Genomic DNA, 21605 nt, shown 5'->3' with positions numbered 1-21605 from the left:
TGCCCCTGACACAAAGTTACAGACAGCATCGGAGCAAGCCCAGGTGTTCTGGGATGGGCTGAATGCCCCATGACTCCTTAGGCGTGAAGGGTTTTCCTCCCTCTACTTAGTGGGTTCATAGAAAGCTCTCCTGCTAGGGACAGCTGAGCCGCTCAAAGCCCAGCCAGAAAGCTCAGCGCTGCTGCCATTTCAGATGGTAAGTCACGGCAGGGACCCTCCAGCCCCCCACTGTGGTGGCTGAGGGCCACACACATGAATGAGACAAACACAAAAGGATGAATCAGGCCTACGAATTGAGCCTTTAATAAAGGCTTGTGGAATTGCATTATTAAGTCACATCTCCCAGTGCATAAGTGGTACTTTCTGGTACCACTCTAATAAATTATATCTCTGATGTATTATTTGCATAGCTATTAAGTATCTTCATTATTGGGATAGGAACTTGGGCAGCAAGGGATGGAGTATTAAGTCCTATGGTCGACTAACACAGTGGGAATGCTAGAAGTAAAACCAAGGTTTGCATTCATTCAGACTAGGGTTTGAGAAGGAAATAATCTCAACTCTTGTGCCGTATGCCCTCACATTCTCATATCAGCAATTCTGCTTCTAACAGCTGAGCCTGTATATACATTTATATGTGGACAAATTAACAAAGAGGTGCTATAAGGATGTTCCTCAAGATATTGTTTGGCTTCATCAACAGGTTACTAGTTTAAAATGTAGCAACCCATGAGAAACCTGGCTGACTGAGTTGGTTAAGCATCTGACTCTTGACTTGGCCTCCAGCCATGATCTCAGAGTCCTGAGATCAAGCCTCGCATTGGGCTCCTTGCTGGGTGGGGAGACTGCTTAAGAGTCTCTCTCTCCATGTCCCTCTGCCCCTCGCCCCCTGCTTGCTCATGCTCTTTCTCTTAAAAAAAAAAAAAAAGCAACCCATGTAATGAAATATTAAAATCTCTTTTAGAAGAGGTCAGGCCTGTGTATTTTTATATAGCTAAATCTCTAAAACACCTTCAGTGACAAAAACCAAAGCAATGTAGGCTGTATATAATATTGCAAATTGGCTAAAAAAATGTATATGTGGGTCTGTGCATGAAAAATCTCTGAAAGGAAACAAGACAAACTGTTACAGGGAATTGGGTTAAAAGGACAAGCAATTTGGGTTGGTGGAGCACCTGGGTGGTTCAGTCAGTTAAGCATCTGCCTTCGGCTCAGGTCATGATCCTGGAGTCCCGGGGTCCAGCCCCGTGTTGGGCACCCCACTCAACGGAGAGCCAGTTTCTCCCTCTGCCCCTCACTCTGCTTCTGTTCTCTCTCTTTCACTCTGTGTGTCTCTCAAATAAATAAATAAAATCTTTAAAAAAAAAAGTTTCGGACAGAAAAGAGTCTGACTTTTCAATTATATAGTTTTGTTCTGTTCGAAATTTTTACCACATGCATATATTTTAAAGCTTGAGAAATCACATATTGACTCAATAATAAGTTAATGTAACTTACTAAAATAACTTAATTTGGGTTAAGATACTTGAGATCCTTCTAGACAATTCTGTCCTCTTCATTTTTTATTGTGCCTGAGAAGATCTTGCAGTTATCATCTTCTGCTAATGAACCATGCCCTTATAGATTCACTCTGACCTCAATCAGCTCACTGAAACGTTCTTTCAAAAAAGATAAGTCTGTTTTACTTGTTTATCGTAAAAGATAAGTCTGTTTTACTTGTTTATCGTTGTATCTCCCAGCACCTGGAACAGTACCTTGTGCACAGTGAAGGCAAATAAACAATGAAAAAGTATAGTATGTCAGATTATAGCTAGTTCTGTGAAGAAAATTGAGCAGAGGTGGGGAGGGATAAGTTTCAGTTTTTTAAAAGGTGAATCGGGAAAGCTTTATCAGTAAGTTGTTATTTGAGTAAAGACAAAGGATTTAGAAGAGCAAGGCCCAAGACTGTTGGGAGTAAGAGATTTCCCAGCAGAAGAGTAGCAAGTGCGAAGGCCCTGAGGTGGGAGAACATATCAAATCATATGCTGAATTTCTTCTAAATTTTATATTCAAATATATGATATCATTTCAGAACTTAACACAGGAGTATGAATACAATAGATTTTATCTATTTTATCTATTTCATCATTTCTTTGATTTCTAGGGTTAAAGACACTAACCAAATAAATAATTTTGTTATTTTAAGCAAATGGAGATTGTTGTTCTAAGGGAATTAGAACTGAAATTACTAGCCCAAGAGAACTGGGGTGACTCCTTTGAGAAATCCTGCATGATTCTTGAGAGCTAAAGCTGCTTCTTAACAGTTGAAAATATGCAGGGCAGTTTTGCAAATGACCCTGAGCCATAAGATTTAAGCACCTTTTAATGGATATTCTCCCAATATGGATACCCAGTCCACACTTGTCTAATGGAGTAATCTCTTAGCTCCTACCTGGATTCAGGGTCACATTGCCTAATTCTCAAGCCCATTTGGGTCTGCAACATCCTGGACCAGAATCAATAAACCTCTCCTTCACCTGATTCCCAGCATGTCTGATTATGAGCTGGAGCTTTGCCATCATCGTGATGATACCTTGTTTCACTTTTCTGTCAGAGCTTTCTGATTCTCAGCAACTACTTCAGGATCTTGTTCTACTTTACCTCCTCATAATATTTGACTCTCTCTTTCTCTTTTTTTTGGAAGTATAGTTAACATAATTAACATACAGTGTTAGTTTCAGGCATACAACATGGTGATTTGACAGTTCTGTATGTGACTCAGTGTTTTCCATAGTGTGTTTACCATCCATACCATACAAAATTACTACAATATTATTCACTATGTTCCCTATGCTGTGCTTTTCATCTCAATGACTTACTTATTTTATAACTGGAAGTTTGTACCCCTTATTCTCCTCCACCTATTTTGCCCATTCCCCCCTACCCCTTCCGCTCTGGCAACCAACCACCAGTTTGTTCTTTGTATTTATAATTAGGTTTCTAGTTTTTTGTGTTTCTTTGTTTTGTTTTCTAGATTCCCTATATAAGTGAAATATGTGGTATTCTGACTTATTTCACTTAGCATAGTATGTTTTAGGTCTATCCTTTCGCAAATGGCGAAATCTCCTTCTTTATAAGGAGGGGTAATGTCTCATTCTTTGTATGCTTGAGTAATATATTCCTGTAATATATATCACATCTTCCTTACTCAGTCATCCATCTATGGACAGTTGGGCTGCTTGTGTATCTTCTTGGCTATTGTAAATTGTCCGACATTCTTGATGACAAAACTCTTCCCCCAAACTCTACTTTGGCTTCTGTAACAATTTTCCACTAATCTAGGATCTTTCCCAGTCTCCTCCTTCTTGTGCTCTTCCCTAAAGAGTGATGTTCCCAGGGTCTGTTTGACTCTTTTCCTTCTCTTCCTGGCATTGACTCTCAGTTAAATGCTTATAACATTCTCCCTATATTAATCTATTGGGAGAAATGAGACCATTTCCACCCCATCCCCACTACCATTGCCATTGTAACTCATGAGTAATGTCACCTGTTCAGTGTTAAACAGAAAATCTAATAACAGTGAATAATATTAACCATATATAGAAGAAAACAGAGAGATCATGCAGAAACACAAAACTGAAGCTATTTATTTATGTCTGTCCAAGCCCAGTAAACTGCCCTTGTGTTTTGCTCTTCCTGAAGGAAGACTTAAATAGAAGGATGTGGTCAGCAGGCGGCCTAAAGAAAAAGCCACTAGACACTGCAAGCCTGTCTACGTGTCCAACACACAATCCAAAGGAGAGGGAGCCCTTGCTGCCTGACCTGAGAATCTGGATTCTACTTAAGAATCCCAACTTTTGGTATATGGGTAGGCTACTTAAGAATCTCAACTTTTGGTATATGGGTAAGAAGGAAAAAAATAGAAAAGACACCAATATCCATGTCCCTACTTCAGCCCCTTCTCTTCTTCTGAACCTCTGGTGGAACCCCTTCATGGGTACAGGCATAGGTCTCCTCAAGCTGATTGTGGCTTACGGCAAATAGATGGTACTGACTCTCCCAGGACCAGAGATCACCAACTTGGCTAGGATCTGGAGATTGTTTACTCAGGAATCAAACCTCCTAGGCTCAAATCCCAGCTCAGCCACTTACTGGTTATGTGCCTTCAGCAGGTTACATGCATTGTTGTACCTCATTTTTCTGGTCTGCAAAATGGGGATAAATAGAGCACCTAGCTTACAGAGTTTTAAGCATTCAAGAGTTAATATGTTTGAAGGGTGTTGAACAGTGCCTGGCTCAGAGTGAAATTCTCAGTGTCCTCCTAATGGGTAGGGAGGGGCAGGAGAAATACCACAAACCTCAGCAGTCCTGTGCTCAGAACAGTCGTTGTGCCTCTCCTAATTTCTGCTCATTAGAGCAGAGCTTGCTTCTCACTGATTCTTTTCCCCCAAGGCAATTACATCAGAAGCATGGTGCTTCTTCCTCTGGTTGTTTTTTTCTAAGACCCAAGCAGAAGAGAGGAATCAAATGACTCTTCGTTCAACTGCTTTATCTTCCTCAGGGTAAGAAGTTTAATAAATTAGAACATTCTTCCAGCTGGTTCCTGTGGAGAGTACAAAGTTACCTTTTGAATTATGACATATTTTGAACTAAATATTGCTATTAAATGCTGAACATTTCCACATCCCGGTGTCTTCCTTCGGTGGTTTGCTGTTTTGTTTTTATAAGGGAGCAAAAATCATTTGTAGAAAATAATTCTCACGTGTGGGTAGAAACGGTTTCATTATTTTAACCCCAACCTCAGATTCAGCTAAGCACTAACAAAATTTCAAGACACCGACTCCACAGTGCCTAGCAACATGTACATGAATATTCTGGACTGGCAATTCAATAAGAGTCATTCATCTTCCTTCCCTAACTTAGATGTTATGCTCACCAAGCAGCCTTCTGATTATAATTTGTCTTCAGGCAGAGAATGTACTTAGCAGTGAACTTAAGTCTTTGGAAGAACGTAGTAGTTCTGTTTCTACTCTAATTTAATGAACTGACATTTTGGTTGTGCATCAATCCCTTGTGAGTTCAATGTATATGAAACAGCTCCTAAAACACTGGCTGGTTCGGCGGGGTTGGGGGGGAGGTTGCAAAGTAGAGTTCCTCATCCTCCAAAGCCTCTTGAATGCTGTGGCCACATTCAACTTTGATTGCCATTTTGTAAGCCCTAACGGGGATCCTCCTAGTTTACCTTTATGACATCTCCATTCAGTTCTTTGTTCCTGCAGCAACTACCATAGCTACATCTCCTATTATGACCTCCATCTGTATCTGCCCAGTGGACCCTAACTGAATCCCACAGGCATTTCAAGGTCAGCATTTCTAAGATATAATGTATAGTCTTGCCCTGCAAGCCCATTCTTCCTACTGCCCCTAAGGATGTTGGGAGATCATGGAAAGGCTTTAAGCAGAGAAGTAACATGATTTGGATTGCATTTCTGTAAAAGTTCTCTACCTGGTGTATAGAATATATTGTTAGAGGGCAAGAATGGGTACAGCAGTGCCAGTTAGCACGCCATTGCTGTCATCTAGGTTAGCAACCATGATCTGGACTGAGTTCTTCCCACTGGAGATAAAAAGAAGGGGACAATCCAAGAGACACTTACCAGGTGTACTCCTGATAATCAGATGTGAAAAGTGGGACAGATGGAGGTACCAAAGATGACTCCCTGATTTCTGGTAGATGGTGGGATCATACACTAAGAAATAGGGAGGAAAAGCAGCAGGTTTGGGGAGGAAGATCGTAATTTCTGTTTTGGACATGTTGCATTTGACACATTTCTGAGACATCCAGAAGAGAATACCACGGAGGGAATTGAACTGAAGTTTGGAGCTCTGCTGAGAGAAATGGGTCAAAGTTGTAAGTTTAGAAGTCATCATATTGATGGTCCTTGTATTGGTGAGTATGCCTAGGATCATCAAGGGAATGAGTGGAGAAAGAGGAGAGAGACATTAGAAGAGAACTGTGCTCCTCCAACTGCCTTCTAATTGTATTCTTACAATACAAAAAGTCAGATTGATCTGTAGGATTTGGCAAAGAAATCTGAGAAGCAACGTCCAGAAATGTGGGAAGAGAACAAACAGTGGTGATACCAAGTGAAAGAAGTACTCCAGGGAGGAGGGTGCGGCTCCCTGTGTGCGCTGCTGATCAGAGGGCAAATGGAAGTTTCTACAATCTTTCTGTTGGGAAAAATTCTATCATAGAATTGGAAAACACTTATTCAATAAACAACAACAGCACCTCTCTGGATAGCTGTACATTATGTTTTGAAATGCAATGTAAATCCTACTTACATGTAGTAAAGCAACTTTTCAAAAATGATGTATGCAGCACCAAAATAAGGAATTCAAGAAAAAAACCACATAATTGTTCATCCAGAAAGTTTATCATTGCAATGTCCGACATTTCAGTGTTTCCAAATATCTCAGTGTCTGGCATCATATAAACCAAATGGGCAGATGTTTGACAGTCTTTTTTTTTTTTTTTCTCATGAATCATCTTGATATTTAGCATCATGTGTAAAACAACCTAAAACTTTCCACAACACACTGACCCACATTCCGTTCTTTTTTTTTTTTTTAAGATTTTTTTATTTATTCATTTGAGAGAGAGCACAAGCATGGGAAGAGGCAGAGGGAGAGGAAGAAACAGCCTCCCCACTGAGCAGGGAGCCTAATGTGGGGCTCGATCCCAGGACCCCGGAATCATGGCTGGAGCTGAAGGCAAAGGCTTAACCATCTGAGCCACCCAGGCACCCCACATTCCCTTCTTTTTAGCATAAAACCATGGGTTGCACCTTGATCTGTTTGGTTTATGCACTACTGGTTTCTTAAATCACTTAGAACACCATTTGTCAGTGTTCTCAGACTCACAGATAAAATATCACATGTGTTTCCTCCCACCATGAAGCCAAATCCAGATAAATTTGGAGTCAGTAGCCATAAGCCCTCTAAGATCACCATCTCAGGCCTTGCATGTTTCCAAGGTGATAAAGCTGTGCAGCTAGTTACTATTCCAAAGCACACAGCTAGATTCCCATCACTATGATATATTCCATTTTCTATTCAATTTCATCCCCTGGAGAAAACTCAAGGATTATATGGAATTTCACATTTAGACTTGCCCTTCTGTCAAACATTAATAGGATCATGGAATCATAATGCAAAGGGAGACCTGGGGAACTCATGGGATCAATCTACTCCCCTTCAGCAGGAGAACATTTAACCTAACCCTCAGGAACTAAGAAATCCTTGTATTTAAAAGAGCTCCCTTACATTCCAGAAGAGAAGATTCTACAACCTCCAGCAAACAGTTCTCAGTGCTTAGCAACGTCTACCCTGTGAGAATCCTGGGTGACATGTCAAAATGACCGTCACAGTAGAAGATTGCCTGTCAAAGACAGAATGGGAAGAAAATGACCTAATTTACCTTGTGATGACTTGAAATAATACTTTGAATTCTGGAAAATATTATGGAAAAATGAAAACATCAAAACAGAGCCAGTTCATAATGTAATGTTTTCCACATTATATTACTCATGCCTGGAAGAGTCCAGAGGTCACTTGGGTCAACTCTTGAGAGGTTGTGAGAATTAACCACTGTCACTCACTGTACCCTTTTCCCCTGCTTCTTCCAGTAAGTAAATCTCCCAGCTGGATAAAACTTAATTATTTCAACCATGTCTGCTCAGTTACACATTCTGCCTTGCCCATGATGAATGCTTTAATAAGACCATAAGTCCTTTTTTTTTTTAAAAAAAGGTGAATATCTCTGAGAATTTTCTGGTTTTCTCCAAGAGCTTAGAACATTCACAGCCCATGTGTTTAGTCACCCTTTCAGCAAAATTTGCAGGATGCCTACTATGTGCCAGACTCAGGATTAAATGCTAGGCAGAGAAGTGTCTGTAGTAATAACATTCAGCATATGTAAACCCTATGTTAGACACTGAAGGTAAAATGGTGAGCAGAACAGTCTGGTCTTCGTGGAACTTATAATTTACAGGTGGAAAAAGGGGATGATCAAAGAGCCATACAAACAAATATGAGATGACCTCTTTGTTAAGAGCCTCTGAATATGTAAATAGAGGGATCCTTCTAGTAGGGGGAAATAATTATTGAGAGGTGATCTGATGACCAAGTAGATTAAGATGAGCTAGCAAGAGTATTCCAGATAGAGAAACCAGCCTAAGCCAGTGTGCTTGCAGATGAAGCACCGTAGATCAATTGAGGAGCTAAAGAAGGCCAGTGTAGTTGGAGCTCAGAGAATGCAGGGAGAATGGGGTGGGGGAGGAGCTGTGATGACACATGGCGGGACGTTTGGTAAAATTCTGGTCTCTGTCCTAAGAGCAATTGAAAGCTATCACAATCCTTTCGACTGTGGAAGAGATGACACAGTCAGACTTGTCTTTCAGGAAAAATATGGTGTCTAGATGAGAGAGGTGGGAAAGGATGTGCAGAGCCATTTGAAGACTAGCATAATAGGTTAGCCTAGAGAGGGAAGAAAGGACTACCATGATGGCAGTGGATTTGGAGATAAGACAAAGACTTTGACAGAACTTGGTGATGGTTAAGGAAGTGGTAACCACTTGGTAGTGGTTAAGGAAGAGTTTTCAAGGATGACACCTAGATCTCTGGCTTGCAACTAGGACACATGATAGTACCATTCACTTGGATGAGGGATGGAGAAGAGAATCATGGCGGGCGGGAGGGTGGGAAGGATAGGGATGGTGATCATGAGCTCAGTTTTATAGGACTTTAATTGGAAGTGCCTTTGAAACATTCAAGGAAGGATGTCATAGAGATAGTAAGGTGGACAGACCCACCAGAGGCAGAGAGGAGGTGGACGTGTTGTGTTGGGTGTCCTGTATGTGGCAGCTGAAACCACAGGCCAAGGGAGAGAATGCAAGGAAAGAGGAGAAGGGGGCCTAGTGACAGCCCTGAGAACTCCTGTCCATAACGACAGTAGGGGAAACTACATGGGAGACAAAGTAGATGTGAGCAGGGGGCCGGAAAGAAAACCAGGGCATGTGATACCATGGAAGCCAAGGGAAGAGCTTGTCCCCGGAAGAAAGGAGGAGTTACTAGTATGGAAGGCAACAGAAACCTACCTGGAATGGAAAGGAGACAGGGATTACAAACAGAAACCACGTTTTCAGAAAACGAGCTATGTGAAGGAGTGGCAGATGCTGAAAGAGAACATAGGGTTATAAAGGTTGGTTTTTTTCTTTTTGAACATGAGAGAGACGAGTGTATTTCAATGTCAGTGGAGAGACCTGTGACAGGCTGAAGATACAGTAGATAGAAGGGGCAAGCAAAAGGGAAAATTTCCTGGGGATAGGAGCCTTAGGTGGAGAGGACTTATTTTGAAGGTAGTCATTGTGCGTGTTGACAAAGTCAGGTTCTCAGACTATACAAAAACCAACAACCATACTACCAGAGCCAGAATCCCAAAGATACTATTGGTGGTTCTTCCAGCTGCCATCTTGAGGATGGCCGATCTAGTCAGGGTGCAACCTACCAGTCCACCCAGCACAGTGGTAATCTGAGCCTGAGGCTTGGCTCAACCCACGGAGACAATAGGGCAACCCCGTCCAATAGGGCAACCCCGTCCAATAGGGCAACCTTCTCATTCTGTGGCTCCTGGTACTTGTAAACCTACCTCACAGAAAGAAGTCTCCAGGGGCCCAGATGTGGTTCTGGCACAAAAAAACAAAAACAGTAAGCAGACAAGGTGAGTACACCAATAGGTGTTATATAAAAGGTCCAGGAGTTGGCAGAGATAAGGAGAACCCCCTCAGCCCTCTCTTTGGGTTTGAGAGAAGTTATCACAAGTGACTGTCTAGTCACTTTCTAACTCTTAGATACAGCTGGTAGCTGCTTATTAAAGGCAGGGATGGGACCCTAAGTCTGTCCACAGCACCTAGTGCTGTCCCTGATTCAGAGCAGCTGAAGGACCAGGAAGGATCCGTCACAGGGAGTAGAAAGAAGGAGAAAGAGAAAGAAAGCTAGAAAAGTCCATGCTGTGGGGAGGTGTTTGCCTATATTCTGTGAGTAGGTGGTAGTGACGAAAGTTTGTCAGCCATACTGTCAGGCAATAGCAGATCCATCCAGACACATTTTAGACATTTAGACATTTAGACACATTCCACTTGGAGGTGTGCCAATAGAAGCCTTCATGAGGCTGGGGAACAGGTTGGGAGACAGGAACGAGAGTGGGAAGGTTAGAATTGGCAGTCAGAGGTTTGCATCTGGGAGCTGTCGACTGTAGTTGGAGCCATTGGAAAATGAAGGCAAGACTCTGGTGGAAGGAATGATCGTGAGCAAACACTGAGGTCCTTGGTGGGCCAAGGGAGGAACCAAGATGTCTGTAATGTCCACTCCCCAGAGGGGTGGGGGGAACAGAAGGGGAGCCTCAGAGAAGCAAGGTTTCTGCCCTTCCTCTCTCTGTGTATTTGGTGAACTCGAGTCCTTCCTTCAGCTCAACAAACATTGTCTTTTTCTTTTTCTTTTTCTTTTTTTTTTTTTTTTTACAACAGAAAGTACATTTATTTTATTTTAAAGTTTTTTATTTCAAGTTCAGTTAACATACAGTGTTATGTTAGTGTCAGATGTATGTATAATATAGTGATTCAGCACTTCCATCCATCACCCAGTGCTCATCACGACAAGTATGCTCCTTAACACCCATCACCTGTTTTGCCAGCCATGTCTTCTATTCCGTGAAACCTTTCCCCGTCGCTTCGTCTGGCTCTTCCCCACTTCCCTCCCATGCTGCTCCCATGCATGGTTTCCTCACTTCCACTGGCTCAAACAACATTTTGTACATTTCTAAACTGAACCCCACAGACATCTGTCATAACATTCTCATGTGGTGTTGGGGTGTAGGGTTTACCTGCCTGATCTCTCACTAATGACTGTCAGTGTTCAAAGGCAGAGTCAGTCTCTCATGTGGAGCAGCTCCAGCAGGATCATCAGGTCAGTGTCATTTTGAGGAGTCCGTGAGTGCATGGGCATGGCATTCGTATGGAGAGGGTCAAGGGCATTTGGATGGTCAGACACAGAACCCAAGAGGCTCACAAAGAGAGAGAGCGGGCGATTTGGAAGCTGACCGCAGAGCAGAATGATAACACCCAATGCTTCCCACTTGCCAGGCACTATGTCAGCCCTGTGTGTGGTAACTTCTCAGTCCTCCCAAAGCCCTTGGTATGCCGGGGATACAAACAAGAGATCCACCCCTCGGAGAGCTTATTTGCCCCAGATCACAAACCTAGAAAGTGAGAGAGGAACAGTTTAAATGTGGGTAGTCTGGCCGGCATCAAAAGTCTGTCTTACCCATTACATGCCACCTTACCTTCTACATGAGATGCCTTCAAAGGCAGTGCGATGGGCTGAATTGTGTGCCTTCAAATCCCGAGGCTGAAGCCCAACCCTCAGTACCCCAAAGGTCTTTAGGGAAAAAATAAAGTTGAAATGAGGCATTAGTGTAGACCCTAGTCCAATCTGTCAGGTGTCCTTATAAAAAGAGGAAATTTGGACACACAAAGAGATACCAGGGATGTACATGCAAAGCAGAGTGACCACGTGAGAACACGGAGATAAGCCAGCCATCTGCAAGCCAAGGGGAGAGACCGCAGGAGAGACCAGACCCGCCGCCACCACCACGATGTGGGACGGCCCACCTCCAGAACTGTGAGAAAATAAATTCCTGGGTTTTAAGCCATGCAGTCTGGGGGACTTTGTTATAACAGTCCCAGCAGATTAATGCAGGTGGACAAAGCTGTGGAAGATTGGGTCACAGAAGGAAAGTGTCAGAATGTGAGGATGACAGAGAGCTCAGCTGTCCAAGTCTAGACCATCAGTGTGATGACAAGGGGGTGACCTGGACACAATTCCCAGAAGGCTCAGCTATCCTCAGTGTTCTGAGTCTAAAGTTTCATCGTATTCTTAAATTTCCATAGCACTTTTACAGAGGTCTTTCCTGTTCCCCTCTCTCTCTTGGCCCACCCCTGGCGGTTGGAGGGGTAACTGTGGACATACAGTGGGTTGTCTGGTTTTGGACTCCAGATCTCACACTAGGAAACAGAGGCTCAGAGTCTCAGAGTCTGGGAAGCCTCCGAGCCAGGACCACCATCCCTGCTCCCTCTTATCCAAGCCGAGTCATTCATACTTTAATGAGATTATTTTCCAACTCAACCATTTATCCTTAGTTCCATTTATCCCTTTGCCATCTGGTCCCCTTATGTTTGCATGTAAGGCTACTGGCTTTCTTTGTCTAAGTCGATTTGTCAATAGTTTATAATTTTTTCTTCTCATGATCATAATATTTATTTTTCACATTAGATAAACTCTTCTGGAGACTTGGAGGAAAGAGATTCCCCCCGTCGCCATCTCTTTTTAACCTGAAATTTTTGTTTCTGGGACATGTGGATTTTAGGAATGAGCAAAACCTCCCAAACCAACATATTTTCCCATTCTATTTGCTTCTGCATACCCTAAACTAGTATTTCATTTAAAGAACTATCTTAGATTAGACTGGCCTCTCAGCAAATGGTCCAGAGGGCCCGCTCATGCAAGGTGTGGCCCACTTCCAAACTGAATCCCAAAGCCAGGCCAATCCCATGCCCAGGAGATTTTAACTTCTACTTTTCTCAATCTCCAATGCTTCAAGTTCTTAGTCTTCAAGCTACTTATCCTCTGGTTGTTCAAACCCTCAGCCCCTCCCCATTACTTATGTCCTTCTTAATTACTAATCTCTTTCATCGGTAAAATTGATGCTCTCTACTTACCATCACATTATTTCAAGGTTTTCCTTTTTTTTTTCTTTCCTTTATTAAAGGACTCTGATATGCCAGTCCTACCCTAATGGACCGCAACACACTGTACACCTGTCAAGAGCTTTCAGGAGCCATCTAAGGAAGGCAAGTCTTGGCGGGAAAGCCAGTCCTGCCTTTGGCGCCTGGAATATGATAAACTGTCCTCTCCTGACCTCGACAGCTCTGTTAGGCCAGTCGCTGGCTCTGGCTCATTCCCCATCGTGTCCCTGGTACCGGGTGCACAGTGAGAGCTCAATAAATAGACGGATGAATGGCCTTATTTTCTAATACACCAACACATGCGAAAACATCAGCAGAGACCGAAACGAGCATGGTAGGTGAAACAGAACATGAGAATGTTGTCAGTGCATCTGAGAACAAGCGACTAAAACATCATCGACAGAGCGCCTGGGTGGCTCAGTGGGTTAAGCCTCTGCCTTCAGCTGGAGTCATGATCTCAGTCCCGCATCAGCCGCCCTGCTGAGCGGAGAGCCCGCTTCCCCCTCTCTCTCTCTCTGCCTGCCTCTCTGCCTACTTGTGATCTCTCTCTCTCTCTCTCTCTCTGTGTCAAATAATTAAAATTAAAAAAAAAAATCAGTGACATCTAGGATTGATATACTTCCTAGTTTCTGGAGGGCTTCAAGTCTCCCACGAGATTTGTACCAACAAGTGTGTCTGAAGGACAAAGCCTCACCAGGTTTCTGTGAGGATTCCAGAGATCGTGTATGTAAAGCTGCTACTACAATGCTCAAAAAGCAGCAAGAGCTTTAGAAACAGTGGGGAGCCCCCTTCTTTGCTAGTAGGACAGGTTCAGTTCCAGAGCCCAGGGTTTGCATTTCCTGGCCTGTGCCGACTGGGTTTGCATTTCCTGGCCTGTGACAGCATCCTCAGTGTATTTCCCACGCCATCCTCAGACTGATGGGAACACCTAAAGGCAGCAGGCATGATACCTTAAGAAGACCACGGATACTCCTCTGCCCCCATCTTGCTGGGGAAAGAGATGTGGTGCACTGTACCCCGTGGTTACGGCAATCAGCGCTAAATGGCTGGAAGTCAAGCCTGGGAACCATGCAAACGTTATGCGTGGTGTACCTTCTGGTGATTGCCTCAAGGTCCTCATGCTGATTACCTGCTGGCAGCTCTTTCACCAAATACATAACAACATGAGGCTCCTAAGCTCCAAGGACTGAAGTGGGAGCCCTCATATAACTGAGATCTGTTGTTCGGAGGGACCATAATTATTGTTCAGACTTCTCTCCCCAGTAACAAGTGCATCACTGAGCTGCCATCAGACATTGTGCCGATGATAAATATCTGAGTCCCCTCTGGTTGAGGGACCTGAATCAATGCATCATTCTGAGATGCAGTCCAGGTTTGTTTGTTTGTTTTTGTCTGGCCTGACCATTTTCTGAAATTTTGAGAAGACCTGAAATAGTGGAAGTAGCATCCATTTTCCCTGGCCCACCCTCCAAGGGCTGCACTTAGTTTACCATTTTTCTCCACCCTTTCTCTTGTGCCATCCTCCTGAGGATGTGAATGGGCCACACATTAGCCTTCCAGGTAGGTGACAGAGATCCCACACACAGTAAATGGTCCACTGGGCTCCTCCACGTGTGCATTGGGTGGCCTGGGGCAAGGCCCTTGGACTCACTGAGGTTTAGTTTCCTTGACTGTAAAATGAAAAGATAAACCTGCTTCATCGACCTTTCCTGAGTATTCAGCAAAGGGACAAATATGAATTGCCCCTACCCAAGATTGACAAAGTAGCTTTCCTCGTGATGGTAAGGACACTAACATGGTAGAATGTTTGTTACACTTTATCAATTTCTTCCATCTGAGTGCACTGACATTTTGTGTCCTTCTACTTTCCAAATAGGCTCTAATGGTCTATTCATTTCCCGGAGATGTCACATTTATATAGAAATCCCTCACTACCTTTGCCACTTTGTATTCTCGTCACCCAGCCTTCTTCCACTCTGATTGCTTAGTGCCCTATCCTGCCTCACATTCCCTGGTTTCTCCATCTGGAAAGCTCTCTTCACTCCTGTCTCCTCCCTAAGACTTTTTCCCTTTCATTCACCAACACATTTATTGCCCCACATGTTGGGGATGTAGCAGTGAACCCAACAGTCCCTGCTGTTGTGGAGCTGGCATTCTACAGAGAGGGAAGAGCAGGTAATTAGTAAATAAATCTCTCATATGCCAGGGCCTGGTAGAGTTATAACAAAGAGTAGAACAGAATAAAGGGATGCTGGGATTTAGGTTTAGCTGGGAAGGTTTCTCTGAGGAAAGGACCATTTGAACATAGTCCCAAAGGACATATGGCAGGAATCTCACAGAAAGTCTGGGAGAAAGTATTCCAGGAAGAAGGAAGAGCAAGTGCAAAGGCCCGGAGGCAGAGAAGGGCTAAAATATCCATTCTTGAGAAAGCATTCCCCTTGACACCCCATTTTAAATAATGTTCTCTTTCTCAGGGCACACCATTCTTTTTGGAGTATTTAATCTTCATTTATATTTTATATCTTAGCGTATGTAATTTAATTAGTCTCCCCCTCTGAATTACAAGTTCCATGAAGGCAGGCATCATATCTGTTCCCACTTTCCCTTATTTGTGTACCCAGAGTTCACCCTCTGGTCTGGTATTTATATAGTTACTGGATGAATTGATCAATTTCAAATGGTCATTAGTGGCAATGTGCAGTAATTTTGCCTTGTGTGAGAATTTCCTTTTAGAAATCAGTATATAGGGTGGGGCAAGGGGAATCTCCCCTAAGGAACTGACACACTTCCTTCTTGCAGCTAATGAGCACAAACTGAGTATAATACATCCATTTCTGCTTTGTATGGCAAGGATCTTACACTCAGTAAAGATAATTCATTAAGATTTGAGGTTGGCACCTTCTCCTGTGTTTTTTTCTTAATGATGAGATTGTGCTTGTATTCTTTTATTCATTGGATTCCTCTTTTTGTGTAATTAAATTAAGATATGAATAAAAAAGGAGCGATAATTAGGTAAAGAAGGAAGAACAGAAGAGGGGGGAGAAAGAGAGAAAAGAAAATAGATTCCTATTTAAGATATATCTTGTCACTGCTTTGCAAGTTGAAATTAGAAACATAGCTAGCTTGTGCTTTAAATGTTATGACAGCTGCCTGTGACTATTGCTTGACATTATCAGGACCAATGCTAAGTATTTTTACATGTATGTAAAATTAAATTTTAAAATCTCTTTAAATTCCCAGTAGGCTATAGAGTAGATATCAATAGCCCCATCTTACAGATAAGTAAGGGTCATAGAAGTTAAGTAACTTGGCCTGAAAACAGAAGAAAGTGGAAATGAGTGCCTTCCAATGGCTTGGACAGGGCTGTCAAAATTAAATGTGAGTTGTTTTGTTCTGCCTCTCCTCAAGCTTCCATTAAGCCTCACCCCACTAAGAAGAGGTGTGCCCCTCCAACAGAGATCATAACCTTACTCCAAGGAACAGGGGTCGGGTGGAGGTTGGGGTGGAGAGTCCTTTACAAACATCCATTACCCCCTTAACTGAAAAGGCTCTGAATGCAGGTACATCCTATGGTCTTTATTTTTGAAGCCTTTTTTTCTTTTCTTTTAATAGCAAAAGAATGCATGACACTGACTGTAAACTGTCAAGTTGGGTGCTGGGAAGCCTCTCAGACCTGCACTAAGAAAGTGATAATGAATTCAGTGTTGCCAATTCTGAGGGAACTGAGAGAAAACACCTAGAGGTTCCCATTAGTCCCAGTAGTGAACCAGATCCCTCCTTGCTTCCAAGGTGCAGCCACTATTTCTCGGTGCTGCTCCCAGCTCTGGGGCTCTGGAACGTCGGGTCAATCCCTGGGACGCAGAATCCTGGGGCTTTGGGCCCAGGAGAGAGGGGCGGCTTCTATGCACACACACATCCATTCACACACCACACGTGGTCACAAAGCACAGACGGCACACACGCTCAGCGCCTGCACAAACATCGACCTCACCCACCCACCTATATCAACACCACAACACAGGCGCACGCGACCTCACACACCTCGCCCACTCGTGCACTCACACCACACACTGGCGCGCAACACCCGAGCTAGCACACGCTCGCGCACCGGCTCACACCCCATGCACACACCCTCTTGCGCGCGCCCAAGCCCTTGCTCGCCTGCACACACCCGCGCGCACCCGCTCACGCCCCGCGCACACACCCTCTTGCGCGCGCCCGCGGTCTCGCTCACCGGCCCCCGCGCGCGCGCACAGGCCCTAGTTCACGGGCGCACCCCGCGCGCGCACACACACGCTCCCACTGCCGAGTGGCGAGGGGCGGGGCGGGAGCGGCCGCCAGTGGCCGGCCGGGCGCGGCCAGGAGAGGGCGCGGCGCGGCGCAGGGGAGTGCGGCCCGCGCCAGAGTTGTTTCCCGGAGCCCCGGCCGCGAGAGGCTCCGCGGGAGCCGGGCCAGCCGCTCGGGCTGGGCTAGGCGGGGCTGGGCGGGGCGGCCCGCAGGGAGCTCGCCCCGGGTCACGCCGGCGCCCGCGAGCCGAGCGCGGCGGGGAGCGCGCCATGGACCCCAAAGCGGGCGGTGGCGAGGAGGATGACTGCGTGGACTCGGGCGCCGAGACCGGAGGGTGAGCCGCGCGGGGCCGGGCCGTGGGCGGGGGGCGCTCTCCGAGTTGCGCTGCGGTCCCCGGCCGGGACCTTTCCGGACCCCGCGGCGGAGCCGGAGTCGCTGCCGCCCGGATGGGGCCGCGGGGGCTCCCCCACCTGCCTGGTCCGGGGTGGAAGGTAGAGGGGCTGTGGCGGGCCGGCTGTGTCCTGGGCGGGCCCGAAGGGCAGAGCCCGGTGGTCCGTAGCTACCCCGGGTGGGGCGGGCCCAATCCCTGGGGGAGGAGGGAGGGAGAAAAGTGGAAGGACTCAGGGTTCAGAGTAAACCTCGCGCACACCACGACACACCATCCCTTCTTGCCCCCGTTATCACTGAGATGATGTGGAATACCAGACGAATGCAATGTACCCCCCCGAGATCATCGCTAGAGAAACAGATGCTCTTGCACTTGTTTCAGCCTTCCGCGAAGACTTTATTCCTCTAGCCCCGCCGCTCCCGGAGTCCGGGATGAGGGATTGGGGATGAGAAGAGGATAGGACACCTGGCACCTAAAAGTCTTTCAGAAATCATATAAGAGGATGACATTTTTCATTTCATGGCTTTATTGTGCTTGCTCATACTTCCTCCGCAGCTCCTGTTTTCCCCGCCAAACTTCTCTGCCCACCTGTCCCAGCCTTGGGTACAGGTGGGATGAAGTTGGTGCTATGATGTAGCCCTGCTTAAAGAAATGTGCTCATCGCCTCAACGACTCAAACCGTTGGCCCAAACCTTTACCTCTGGAGACTAATTAGCTTTCTCCCAACGACACCATTTTCCCGAGTGGGACAAAAGATGGAGTATCTTTTAGGAGATGAATGTCATTGCAAATGCTTCTACCCAGCTCCTATCTCTAGAGGATTTTCCTGTTCAGAGTCAGCAAACATCCAGGATGCCGGTACTGATCCAGGAGGAAAGGGTGTCCTTTCCTCTCTGGAGAACCCTGGAGATGGGCTGGAGCTGCCCAGATTACAGAAACCCTCTTCCATGGGACATTGGGGAGATTTAGACTAATCTCGGGGGTTGGCAGCCTTGAGAGGACAGGATGGGGCCCAAGGTCAGAATGGGCACAAGGGGCTGCCCCCTGAGGGACACAGTCACTCCTGCCCAGGGTGCCCAGGCTCACCCTTCCTTGCAGCCTCCCCCCATTCCTAGCCCGAATCTGGCACTTTTACACCCTACAGCAAGTACTCTGCAATGGGCTTTTGCTGTTATCCAAACTTGAGATCACTTCACTATAGAACCCAATTACATTCTGGAGGGGTAACCTGATTCCAAACACAGAACTCCCTTGTTTTCTCCCCACACTTTGTGTATGTGGCATTTATCAGCTGTAATTGAAGATCCTTGACTTTTTTACCCCCCTGCCTCTAGTTAGCTAGGTAGGCCATGGATAGAAGAAACAAAGTGAAATTAACCAGCTCATTTTCAGCTGCATAAAATAAGGCTCCAACTGGTCCATTCATTTTCAATTTGCAGAGCTCACCTAAAACAGGTATTTTTACCAAGGCTTCTCTCTTGGACAAGTGGAGGAGAAGCCCTGATCCAGGAACAATTGTACCCTTGGATCCCAGAGAAAAGCATGACAGCTGCCAGGGTTGCTGGGAGGGGCTTGCTGAATATACTGACACCAGAGCTTCTCTTCACTGCCTCTGCCCTAAAGTGTATTGTTGTGACAGAATAGAATTGTTTAAAGACTCCTTTTTGCCTCAGCAGCATCCTTAAGCTAAAGATGAAGGTAAAATGGTACGTGCTTAAGGAGTTTCAGTATATAGTTCTTGATCTTTTATTTGCCACATATCCGTGTATCTCCTGCAGTTTGGTTTGGTTATCAAAAAGCTGTTCATAATTTCCTGGCTTTTCCAGAACTTACCCCCAGCTTTCATGTAGCTGCCTGAGGAGACTTTACACATGTGTGCTATCACTATTATTTTTACAATACAAATCTGATCATGCTTCTCTCCTAAGCCTTTAGTGGTTCTGTCATCTCTAATGTACAAAGAGCTTAGTGTGGCCTATAAGTCCCCAATGTGATAGGGTCCCCTTCTGTCTCTCTGGCTTTGTGTCTCAGCACCCCACCCTTGTATCCTGCCTCAAGCCACATCGCAAGGTGTTTCTGATTCTGCTTTTGTCAAACCGCTCTTTTCCCCAGCTCTGCCCTTCTCCACCTGGCATGCCTGCCCACCAGGTGAAACTTTATCTTCTTTTAAGACTCGGCTCAGGTGACCCATCGGCTAAGGCAGGGGTCCTCAACTTGAGGCCCATGAATGGCTTGAAGTCACATACAAAATGACATTCTTTGTGAATTTTGGGAAGAAGAGACTTACTTTTCACCAGATTCTCGAAGTAGTCTGTGATTCCCCTCACCACCACATTTGGGCAAGGTAGGAGAAGTTTCATGTTCATCGTGTCGTATCCGAGGTATTGAGAGAGAGCCAAGCAAGGATGATGAGCCAGTGGTTGAGTCTATCTAGGGAGATGATCAGAGAGGATACGGGTGTGACGACAGTATGCTTGGGAATGGTCAGCCAAAAAATGGCAGTTGCAGTCCTAGGAGTAGATGAAATCAACTAAAGATAGTAAAGATAGTAAACACCCGGCATCTTACTCTGTGCTGGGGACTGAGCCTTTACATATTTTGTTAACACATTTGATTTTTCAACAACTGCAAAGCACATACTGTTTAAGACCTTGAGAAATGACAACACTTAAAGGCCAGGTGAAGTTGGAGGAGCTGAGAAAGGGGCCTGAGAAAAAGGAAACTCCGACAAGAGGAAGGATGAGGTGTCCTAGAAGCCAAGGGGAAGAAGGGAAAGGCATCGACTGTGAGGTTGAGAAACTCACTAAGCTAAAGGAATGTGAAGTGCCTTTTTTGCAAATGCAGGTAATGAAGGAAAAGGTGGATCCGTGGACAGTGGCAGGTGGAGGCAGAAGCCAGGTCCACCTGGCTCCAGGAGGGAGTGAACTGTGTGGAAGAGAAGGTAGACAGAGCCTTTTGTCTGAGAAAGGGAGGGTGAGGAGAGGCGGTAGCTGGAAGGGAGAGTGGGATGCAGGAAGGATTCCCAAAGCATAGGCAATAATTAGGCTCCTGTAAAGAGATGCTTATAGAAAAGACTCTATAAAAAGGGGCATAGATATGGGCGCCTGGGTGCCTCAGTGGGTTAAAGCTTCTGCCTCTGGCTCAGGTCATGATCCCAGGGTCCTGGGATGGAGGTCCACATCTGGCTGTCTGCTCAGCAGGGAGCCTGCTTCCGCCTCTCTCTCTCTCTTTCTCTCTGCCTGTCTCTCTGCCTACTTGAGATCTCTGTCTGTCAAATAAATAAAATATTTTTAAAAGGGGGGGGCATGGATAAAGATATAGCAGAAAAATTGATGGTTTGTAATGTCCACTTTCTGAAAGGGTGAAGGCAGATGGACTTCAGACCTCTCAGCTCAATGGGCTTTGGGTAGAAGGAGGAACAGCTCTCTTCTTACAGCTTAGCAGGGAAGACAGGTTTCCGTTGTGGGCAAATGCAGCCCCCTCCATGGGCAAGTGGAGATTTGAAATAGTTGCTTGAGGACTGTTGAGTGAGAACCCAACTGAGATTAATGATTATAAATGTATGAAGGTCCCAGTCTAGCTTGCTATCAAATTCCTGGCAGCAGTGCTCAACTACCTTAGGGGCAGGCAGAGGGAGATGGTGAGTGGTGGAGATGGTCAGGGAGAGGGACTGTTGCCAGACAGGCGTGAACAAAACATTGGAGCAAAGGATTTGGGGGTATATGTGGAGCTGACTATGGATCCTTTTGGCAGCGTGATCAAAGGTTCCAAGAACATTTTGGGTCCCGCTACCAGTGGGCAGGTGGTGCTGATGGCTTTGAAAGTGAGAGTCAAGAGAGTCAGGCTGCTGGGGTTCAACCCCATGCCCTGAGTTTTCTTTTTCTGTAAAATGTGACAATGATAGTACCCACCTCACAGGGTGGTTGTGAGAAGTAAATTAGTCTATACATTTAAAGTCTGGCATAAGTGAACCCTCAGAAAATTATTTCTCATTGTACTGTTAGTATTGTTATGAAGAAGACTCTAAATGACAAAGTTAGAGCTTCATATAATAAAAATGTCTATTTCTGGGTGCTCTCAAGATCCTA

The 21605-nt window shown here is 45.3% G+C and overlaps 1 protein-coding gene across 2 annotated transcripts in view; it reads left to right on the top strand.

The window, feature by feature from the left end:
- The first annotated feature begins 17398 nt into the window (after positions 1-17398).
- Positions 17399-21605, top strand: part of FAM124A (family with sequence similarity 124 member A) — a 102908-nt gene continuing 98701 nt past the window's right edge. For both annotated transcript variants that reach the window (XM_044249669.1, XM_044249668.1), the window contains exon 1: positions 17399-17463. In XM_044249669.1, coding sequence (XP_044105604.1) covers positions 17399-17463 — 65 coding nt within the window. The remainder of the gene's footprint in view (positions 17464-21605) is intronic.

Source organism: Neovison vison, chromosome 5 (genome assembly GCF_020171115.1).
Source record: "Neovison vison isolate M4711 chromosome 5, ASM_NN_V1, whole genome shotgun sequence".
NCBI lineage: Eukaryota > Metazoa > Chordata > Mammalia > Carnivora > Mustelidae > Neogale > Neogale vison.
Note: the sequence above shows the minus strand (reverse complement) of the source record. Positions and strands in the feature narration are given on the sequence as shown.